The sequence below is a fragment of the Cyrtonyx montezumae genome, unplaced genomic scaffold (genome assembly GCF_038088225.1).
Source record: "Cyrtonyx montezumae isolate F1298 unplaced genomic scaffold, pur_monq_1.0 scaffold_8, whole genome shotgun sequence".
Classification (NCBI taxonomy): domain Eukaryota; kingdom Metazoa; phylum Chordata; class Aves; order Galliformes; family Odontophoridae; genus Cyrtonyx; species Cyrtonyx montezumae.
In genome coordinates, this window is record NW_027072089.1 from 69736479 (window position 1) to 69747200 (window position 10722).

Genomic DNA, 10722 nt, shown 5'->3' on the forward strand with positions numbered 1-10722 from the left:
CTTCTGTCAAAGTCAAGTTTTCTTCATAGCACATGCCCTTTATTTTTGTGCCTGTGAGAGGGTAAAGAAGCAGTAAGTTGTTTTGTATGGTTTTGGGTTAACTGCTTTAAGTGCCTGACAGTAGCACTAGGTAAATGTTGTGCAGTGGTTCTGTAACAAAGCGCCAGGCATGCTGTTTCTCTGCCACTTGCTTTTCTGTGCTAAGTCTGACAAGAGTTCATGTTCTCCCTTTGAGCAGGAGTGCCTTCCTGAAGGCAAGAAGCAGCCCAGACAACACCCTCCAGAGCCAGTTGCTAGGTTCTCTGTTGAACTCCCAGTTCGCATGAATGAGAAATGCACTTTTTTAATGACACAGTGAAAACACCTGCAGGGGGCTGTGTTTTTCCCATCTGCCCAGGCCTGGTGAACGAAGCAGCATTTGCTTCCTGAACTTCTCTTGGCTTCTTACTGAATGCCTGGAGGAGCAAGGAGGCGAAGGATGGCTGTGTGCCTCCCTGAGCAGCCCCTGGCTGCCCAGCTGCTGCTGAGCTTACTGCAGTTACTCTCCGCCGATCCAAATCTATTTGTTTCCCTGTGGTGTTTAGTCAAGAGCACAGCAATGTGAAATCTTCAGAATTCTGCTGCTTTACCTTAGGGCTTGGGCCAGCGGCCTGCCCTTCATTAGTGCCATTGGGTGGTCAGCACCAAGGTGAGCAGCGCTTTGAGAACACACCCTGGGTTGTGTCTCTGAGAACTTGTGTGTCCTTCCTCTCTCGGGTAAAATGGGTGCTCACTGAAATCCTGCCTCCTGTCTTCCAGATTCTGACCTGAGCATGCGGACACTCAGCACGCCCAGCCCAGCACTGATATTCCCACCAACGTCTCCTGGTTTCCAGAATGGTCGAGGCTCCTCTACTTCGTCATCCTCAGTCACTGGGGAAACGGTGGCCATGGTCCACTCTCCCCCTCCCACACGCCTCACTCACCCCCTCATCCGGCTGGCGGCCAAGCAGCAGAAGGAGCAGGCCCACGTTGAACGGCTGCCTGACCAATCCATGATCCACATCTTCTCCTTCCTGCCCACCAACCAGCTGTGCCGCTGCGCCCGCGTCTGCCGCCGGTGGTACAACCTTGCCTGGGACCCCCGGCTCTGGAGGACTATACGCCTGACCGGCGAGACCATCAATGTGGACAGGGCTCTTAAAGTGCTGACACGGAGGCTTTGTCAGGATACACCCAACGTATGTCTCATGTTGGAGACGGTAATTGTTAGTGGCTGCAGGCGGCTCACAGACAGAGGACTCTACACCATTGCCCAGTGCTGTCCGGAACTGCGGCGGCTGGAGGTGTCCGGCTGTTATAATATCTCCAACGAGGCAGTTTTTGATGTCGTGTCACTGTGTCCAAACCTGGAACACCTGGATGTGTCAGGTAACAGGAAATAAATTTAAGTACAGGTGCCTGGGAGTCTAAAGGCCTCGTGTTAGTCAGACACCTACTCCCCAGAACGGCATGCTTCTCCTTTCTGTGTTACATTTCAAGCTATGAATACAGATACCCTCCCACTGTGCCGGTGTGCTGGGCACCACTGGAATCTCTGTGGCCCATATGCCAGCTGCAGCTCACGGGCAGTCTGGCTCCTCTGATGGAGGCATGCTGACAGGGATGAGCCATTCAGATAGCCAGGACACTTCCAAATATTTGCATAGAGCTGCGCTAGGCTTTTGTCTAGGTGTAAATATCAAATGTCATTCCTAGTGTAATTTCAAAGTCTTCTGGTTTCCTATTTCTGTTTCTATTCCTATTTTAACTAGATGCAGCTAACCGAGAGTTTCTTTTACAGTGTATACACTTGCTTATAGACTTTATCCTTTCACTACAGTTGCAGTATATCACTGCTGTCTGTTTAGATCAGCAGAAATGTTTCAGACAGTTTTCCCCAGATGTGTCTGGGGATACAAGATATTTATTTGCTTTTCCCAAGGTCAGCCACACACAATTTCCTCTCTGTGAATATGTGAGCATTTAATTAAAAGGATGCACTCAAACAGATCTCTGAAGTAAATTTGAATTTCAGTATTTATTTTGTGATCTCCCTTTGTTATCAGTCTAAAATTTATAATAATCAGCTAGACCAGACACCTCTGCCATTGCAGAGGTATTGGTGGCGATACAACAAGCAGAGCCAAGTAGGAACTGCAAACAATGTCGATGAGTCACTTGTACCCAGATAAGCTGATTTTTCAAAAACTTTCTCAGCTGGTGCAAACTGCTTTGCTTTCTTTTCTTCTTTTTCCCACTCTTTCACTTACTATTTCCCAGGATGGCAGAATGTCAAGGATAGCATCAAAACAAATAGTAATAAATCAGAATTATTCACTTTTTTATTGTCTTCTCTCCACAGTTGACAGTTGATTAGGGATTCTGACCAAGAGAGTCTATTCACAGTCAGGTTATATCTGAATTAGTTGTTGTCAGCACATGCAGACAACAGCTGGGGGTCACTACTACATATTCAGGTTGAAGCATATCTAGTACCACAACTAAATGTCCATGCCTTTGTGATTTAAACCTGGAGCTACATATCACTCTGAAGGTTGGCTGTATCCCATGAGTATTTATGTTTTTCTTATATACATAATGTGTGGTATGTAGAGTTGATTAGCCCAAATATTCTGGCTCTGGAGACACAGGAAAAGTGGAATTGCTGAGCAGAGTGTGAGCTGTGAAGAGGGAAAAAAGAATTGAGGTAAAAGAAAGTATGATTGGTTTAATGGACAACACTTTAACAACCAGAGCAAGAGAAAGCCATGGAAAAGCAAATGGTGATTCTGTTGGGCAGATTCAAACTGTTTCTTAACACATCATCTTGACCATCTCTGCAGATTTTTCCTAAAAGTGAATTCACTTGCCCTTGTTCTTTTTTTCCTCTCCATTTTCTCAAACAGAAGAAATGATTCCTGAGCTTAAAACAAAACAGAAAAAGCCATCTTCTTCAAAGGATGGGGGGCCAGATTCTTACTAGTCAGCACTGTGGTGTCAAGGCAGTTGCTGAAAGAACTTACCCGACTTGCTGAGCCCTGCCTCAAGCTATGCCAGGGCTGCTCTCTTTTATTGCCCTTCGGGAAATAAGTGTTAAAAAGAAGGTAGGACAGGGGAGGCCAAAAAGGAAGGGGGGGAGGGGGGGGGAGGATGACACTCTGCACTTGCTTTCATAGCTGAATGTCATATTAAAAGAATTCCAGGAACAACATTTCCAACAGCAGTTTTGATTGCTGTGCAGACTCTCCCTGGACTTGTCTGAAATGGGGTAGCATTCTAGGGCCTTGGTTATATTTGGGCTAAAATTGGGAGATCTCATGTGAGAAGTTTGCTTCTGTAATCAATCTGGGGAGTGATTAGGAGGACAAGGCTTGCATCCATGTTTGAGCAGTTCTCAGCACTGAAAGAGTTCACTGATCTGGTTTTATAGTGAGCATGAAAAGTTAGGAACTTGTGCCGGGGGCTAATGCTGTACTTGTAGCCAGTTAGTTAAAACCCAGTTCACATGAATCCCTGTGCTCCTTGGATGGCTGTTTGGCAGCGAGAACGTACCAAAATCTTTGATGTCAAAACCAGACATTCTCACTAACTTCCAGAATTCTCCACAGTGGAAGTTCTGTCACTTTCAGCATCCACTTTGTGGGCAAGTCTGAGATGTCTCCAGAAGCAGGTTGAGCTTGACTGCAAATTATTATCTAACTCACTTGCCAACAATTTTTTAATCTGTTTGGAAGTTACTACTCCGTTTTAAAAATCAGTTTTACTTTCTTTATGGAAAATCCTGCTACAAGAATTTTGGTTTCATGTTTCTTAAAACATTACTTAGGACAGAAAAATTGTTACAGACCAAGAAACCTGTTATTTTGCCTCAAAATCAGGTAGCTGCATATCAACGTGGACTCTTTTTCTGGTGGAACCATTTTGAATACCCTTCCCATGAAATATTTCACGTTGTAGCCAAAGTAACTAGACAAGACGATGCTGAGCTTACCCACACAGTGATCACACACTTATGCTCATCCCCTGACTCCAGCCCTGCTGAGATACTTCTGACCTATTCACTGTTTGTGGTCATTAAAGTACTCCCCTTTCTTGGATCCACAGCAGACTAAACATTCTCCTCTACTTCATCAGCCTTTTGTTCTCACTTGACCATGTTAGAAAACTGAATTCTGGTCACCATATTCAGAAATACCCTGAAATATTCAGACTGATGCCTTATTACAACAGCCTTGTTGTGCAAACACAATAGCAACAGCTACATCGGGTCTGACAGATTTATGCCTGGGTGCCAGCTTTTTCTATGAAAACCAGGTTCAAGGATGGGGACATCTCTTGTGCATTTAGTATCAGCTAGTCCAGACTGTGTATTAGGAGATAAGTTTTAAACCAGTCAGTACTGAACTGTACTACATTCCTTTCAAAAGCAACAACAACAACAACCACCTTTTCTTTATTTTACATCTATACAGTATTTTTTTGAAGGCAAATGTATTTCCAAAAATTGTGTCGTAGTATAGATAGATCTGCAAGGCAGTCTGAAGGGGAAATAGTTTTAAGAAGACTTTGTTCATTGAAAAAAGCGTTTTGCTTCAAGGTCTCAGAGCTTCTACATGACCTGTGGACAGTTTGCCAGTTTCATTATTTGAGGCCTAAGGTAAACTTTGCATCTGTTCAAGTAAATTTGAAGCCTAAATTAAAATTCCAGCTGCAAACTCAAGTGAGGAATGTAAAAAACAATAGATCATAAACTGCTTCAAGTCCATATTCCATGCTTCTTAGGACATTTGTATGAGTTTTCTGTATTGACTGAAGATTTTTTCTTTTCTTTTTCTGAAGCAAATTCAATCCTTCTAGTAGACCTCTGAGTAAAACCCGTTGTATCAAATGGTATGGGTTTGGATCATCCAAGTTCTTGAGGTGGTCTCCATACAAAGATTGGCATGCTTTTTTTTGTTTGTTTGTTTGTTTTAAATTACTGGAGTTGTGCAGCATTTACGATCCATGGGGCTGTAAGGCTGTCATCTTAAATTTTCTGGCCTTTCACGGCTCAGTTCATTGCTTTTGGCCAGTGTTTCAACAGTACAGGAAAGCTCCTTCTGTCCTTTCCTCAGGGTGCTTCTTCAGGTATAAGCTGCAGGATTTGAGTAAACATTTATGGCTGAAACTGTTGGGCCTTGCTCACTTGCAGGCCAACCCTTCCTTCTTACGTTTCTAGTCACGTGAATGAAGTGGGCCCACCTGAACAGGACACAGTTAAGAATTTGCCTTCAGTAGCCTTCAACTGCAAGTTTACAATGGAGCAGAAATAGCACTTTCCAAAAAAGCTTTCATTCACCAGTATACAAAAATGAAGAAAATCTGTGAGCATGTTTTTCCTTTAATCTAGCTTTTTCTCTTTCCTTGCAAGATCTGGTCTTTCTCCTCTCATCTGGTTATATCCATTTGTGGCCAGACTTTCACACTTCAAATAATCCTTTTCTCTGTCTGTTCATGTCCTCTCATGCCCTTACAAGTCTTAGCTCCTGCTGACTCTCCCCATTCTCCTTAGGTTACCCAAATCTCCACCCTTCTGCAGACCCATGGTCTTGCCATAGTTTTGTATCCTTCCCGCATTGTGGGCTTGGGCTGGATTCACATCTGTTCCCCAGATGCTTTTTCGACCGTTTGTGGCGTTTGCCTTCTTTTTTATCACAGGATTTGGTGGTGCAAGAACCTCTGATGCTGGTTTACAAACTCAAGCAGTCAGCAATGAGACTGCCTCTGATCAAAAAGCCGCATGGTTGTCATGTAATACCGTTTTCCCAAATTGACACTGAGTTTCTATTGTAGTAAGACTGTAGCCTGACCCTAGGTAAGCCTAGGGCCATTATTTTACATTTGGGATGTGGGCAAAATTGGCCTGGGGTTTTGTTGGTGCTCAAAATCCAAAGAGACCTACCTCAGTGACTCCAGTGGAGTGTCTTATTTGCCCAGGATGGCTGCTCTCGTAGATGGCTGCTCTGGAAGATGCCTTCGTGGCATCCAGCATGCCATAATCTCGCATGCCATAAAACCTTTCTGGTTTTGCTGTATGAGTTACCCATACTGCTTGCTTAAATTGACTGTTTTTCCGCTTAGGCTGCTCCAAAGTAACGTGCATCAGCTTGACTCGTGAAGCCTCCATCAAGCTGTCTCCCTTACACGGCAAACAAATCTCCATCCGCTACTTGGACATGACGGACTGCTTTGTCCTGGAGGACGAAGGACTGCACACTATTGCCGCCCACTGCACTCAGCTGACCCATCTGTACCTGCGCCGCTGCGTCCGCATCACCGACGAGGGTCTCCGCTACCTGATGATTTACTGCACGTCCATTAAGGAACTGAGCGTGAGCGACTGTCGCTTTGTCAGTGACTTCGGCATGCGGGAGATTGCCAAGCTGGAGTCGCGCTTGCGATACCTGAGCATCGCCCACTGCGGCCGGATCACAGACGTGGGCATCCGCTACATTGCCAAATACTGCAGCAAGCTGCGCTACCTCAATGCGCGGGGCTGCGAGGGCATCACGGACCACGGCGTGGAGTACCTCGCCAAAAATTGCACAAAACTCAAATCACTAGATATTGGCAAGTGCCCTCTGGTCTCAGACACCGGCCTGGAGTTTCTAGCCCTCAACTGCTTCAACCTGAAGCGCCTCAGCCTGAAATCTTGCGAGAGCATCACTGGGCAGGGCCTCCAGATTGTAGCTGCCAACTGTTTTGACCTGCAGATGTTGAATGTGCAGGACTGCGATGTTTCTGTGGATGCTCTGCGATTTGTTAAACGACACTGCAAGCGCTGTATTATAGAGCACACCAACCCTGCCTTCTTCTGAAAGGATACTCTACCCCTGTTGTTACAGTGCAGTATTAAAAACACTGATGTATAAACGCACGCTCCCATATTCAGTAATGCTGTTTTTTTTGTAGCTCACGGGAGTCAGCTTTTCTTGTATGTCGTTGATGAGGGAGCGTTTCTAGAGGACTATTTTGTTTGCTTTTTGTATGATCACTTTTTAAGGTGTGGTGGGCCTCCATTGAGAGGCTGCCTTAATGCACGACCAGTGAGTGCTCAGCATCCCTAGTGGGGTGCCATTTCCGTAACAGCCATGATCTTGTCCCAAGCTAAAGTAGCTACCTCCAAAGGAAATAGCACATAATCCCTCCTTTGGAAAGGCTACTAAGCTGTGTCAAACACATCTGAATTCCAGCTGTGCTCTTGAAGCTGACTATGCAATATGTGTTTCTGTTCCCCAACTTTTCCAATATGGCTGATAAAGCATCCTCTTATCTCCAAGTAGTTTGTCCTTGGTAGTCAGTCATTATAATCCCTCAGGAAATAGTGGGTGATGTTCTTAAATATACTTCACTGAGGCAGGGTAAGATCTGCTGGCCATTGCTAAGCACTCAGCTGCACGAGCCTGGAGGTTGTGCAGAGGCATGGTTTCTCACGGAAAGCTTGCTTCTAGGTCACTTATGTATCATCACTAATTGCCTTCGGTTCTAAATCTGCCCTCACCTGCATGTGTGGTAGCAGCTCCTGGGTCTGATAAGCAGCAACATTTTCACCCGAGGGAAGGAAAACAGATGAGATATTGGTGGCCTTTCCAAGGAAGAAGCCAGCAAGTCAGTCTGAGAGGCTATGACAGTTCTGCAACGAGCTAAGCTAGCACTGCAGTACACTGGGGACCCTGCAATGCTGAGGAATGGTTGACACAGGGCACTGCCCATTGCTGCACTGCTCTGCTGTCACCACATCTGTCTCCTCCTTCATGGTGCCTCTTCAGCAGCCATGGCACTGCTGCAGCTGCTTCTCCATGGGCAACCCAGGCACGTGCGTTGAGGTGTATTCAGTATGTGCCTTAGTACACATAGAAGCCTCACCCTTTTCTGTGGCCTTCCTGTTTAACACGTAGGTGGAAGATCTCAGGTCTTCAAAGAGGTTAGTTTGTTGTTAGGTGACATCCTGGGAGAGAAAGGGGTTTAGAAAGTTACGCACATTCAGAGGTTTCGTTTTGTGAAACCTTGTCTGCGTGTATTCCCAAAGGCTGGATAAATGGCTGCTGTTCAGCAAGGAATAACCATGCCTGCTTTGCCCTGAGACACTTCAAGCCTGCTGCACTCTTATGGTTGCTCTTACTCATGCAAGAGCAAGCAGGGCTTGGAGGTTCCCCCTCTGCTGCCTCTTTCCTCAGTGCACACAGTCGTTTCACGGTTCCTTTCTTCACCATTTTCTGGCAGCCGTTTCTCTGCAATTTTGCATTTACTGCTCAGATCTGGAAGCCAGAGATGTGAGGAGTGATGATATTTTCAGGCAGGCCCCCTACGTGTGACTGACAGGTGAATTCATACAGTCAGCATTGTGAATTCATACATTCATCTCGAATGCTATAAATGTCTTGGTACAGAACATGAGGAGGGAAGCACCGTGTCTGGTTTTCATAAGCAGTAGTTCCATCATCTCCAGACAACACTCATAAAATCATTGATGTGAAGTGAAAATCCACATGCTCACGAAAAATACATAATTGCTGAGGAAATACTTGCAGCAGTGCTCTCTCAGATTACAAAAAAGCAATACTTCGGGCACGTCCCTGCAGAGGCAACTTGTCCTACTTGTGCAAAAAGTCCTGTAATGTACGTATGTTCCTCCAGTTTGGAGTTTCCTAACTTATGGTATGTCATCACCTGTGAATTACAAATGTGATTGTACTAAAGCGAGGAGGGCCAAGGAACATGAATTTGTTGTTGCTACTGTTACTGGTCAGCGGGTAGCAGAGAGTAATCCCACCCTCTGACCAGTTAACATCACTGTAGTTTTCCTTTCTGTGTTTTTAAAATTAGAGATTCTTTTCCAGACAGTATTACAGTGTATTTTATCCGAGCCAGCTATACTCTCTGTTTATCCTTTATCTGAAAACGGCCCCAAGAATAGTTAAATGTTAAGCCCATTCCTGAAGATGGTGGGATTTAGAGCCATTTGCACTCATGAAATATAAGGCCTCATTAGTAACATTTAACTGTTTATTAGGAAAAAAAGAAAACATCCTACTTTTCTGGCTAAGCTAAATTGAGTGAATAGTGCTACGTGGTTTTACATTAAGGTTTCTAATGTTTAAATTGGCCTGTACTGTACAAATCTCACTATAAAGCCTTAATTTGCTACCGAGAAATAAAGCAATATATTGGTACCTGATGAGCGTGCATCGTCATTTGCACTAATTGATTAACTTATCATGAAAGTGGAAAGAGTAAATACTTCTAAAACTTTGTTTTCTTGAATCCAAGCAGACGAATGAACACGTCATCGCATTAAGTAGTTGGATGATTATAAAAGCAATCAGGGATTCATATCAGTTATGATTTTGCCTATCTGTCTCTTTAAAATTTTATTTTCCTCATGAGGTTCTTCTTTACTCTGAGACATAATCAGTAACTGGAAGTGTAAGTAAAAGAAAAAAGCAGCATGTGAAAAGCTCATGTATAAAAGGTCCAGGAGGGCCTCTGCTCTGAATTAAAAACAAGCTAATATACTTGTGAAAAGTAAAAGGGTAAAGCACTTAGTTATTAGTGCAGTGTTTCTTTTGAATGTTCTAAAAAACCCACTCTGGGGGGCACTTGCGGAAAATGAATAAAAGTAATTTTCCAAAGCTGAAACACTATTTACTATACAGACTTACACGATCTGATATGCCATTCTGAGACTGCTATGCATATCAAGATAAATGTGAATTGAACTTATTGGTATAGGCTACTTGTTTAGACTTTTAACCTTTTCCCAATGTCTGTTTGCAAAATAACACCACAAGAAACAAAAATGAAGTCGTGTATCTGGAGCTGAGTTTGCTGGAAAGGATGTGACATAGGAACGATGTGTCGTAGTTCCAGTTTGAGGTTGGCAAAGACTGTCAATTTCCTGAGCAAAAACGTTGATTCCTGAACCATAACATTCAGGCTGAGGCACTGAGGCTTCTTCTGCTCTGCCCCAGCATGCAGCGATCTCATCAAGGCAGGCAACGATGGGTCACATCAGTCAGGCTGGCATTTGTTTACAGTACTGCAATAACTTGTGTCATGCAGAAAGAGGTCTCTTTGAAAGGGCGCATCTAAATCACCATGCACTGTGATCGTAGCCAGAGCTCTGTATCAAGATATTTATTTTTCTCATTCCCTTGGTTTTCACAGAAAAGTGGAGCTATATTTTCCTGAGGTTAGCATTTTGCAATTAATGTGAAGTGCAACACTTCTGCCTTGTAGAGCTATGCTCTTTCAGCTTCCCACAAAATGTGAAACAGTTTCTGTCAGATGTCTTGAGCCTTCTTCAGAACCTTGGTCTGTAACATTTCAGTAGTGGTTTGACAAAACATCTACCCTTTGAACTGGAAAACTTAAAAAGCTAGTGAAAGGCCTACTTTTAGACAAGGCTTGAAGCAGGTCCAAAGACTCATTAAAAAGAGATGCAGTGACCCTTTGGACTGCAGACTGGCTGCCCCATAGCTGCCAGTGTTAGTTACAAGGGGAAAAGCTCTGTGAGAGAGCTGGTAGCAATCGTCTCTTCCCTGCCTTCAGTTTTTTACAGTTTTCTCAGTTTAGCTGTTCAGGCTGAAACTTCCCATGCTGGGTTTGAAAATGTTAGTTGAAATGGTTCATCTGGCTCTGTAAATAAAGCTAGAAGGAAAT

General features: G+C 44.2%; 1 protein-coding gene across 1 annotated transcript in view; it reads left to right on the plus strand.

Moving 5' to 3' along the window:
- FBXL7 (F-box and leucine rich repeat protein 7) overlaps nt 1-9238 on the plus strand; it is a 160848-nt gene extending 151610 nt beyond the window's left edge. The window contains exons 3-4 of the mRNA XM_065752449.1: nt 799-1410; nt 6142-9238. Coding sequence (XP_065608521.1) covers nt 799-1410; nt 6142-6878 — 1349 coding nt within the window. The 3' untranslated portion in view covers nt 6879-9238. The remainder of the gene's footprint in view (nt 1-798; nt 1411-6141) is intronic.
- The last annotated feature ends 1484 nt before the right edge of the window (nt 9239-10722 follow it).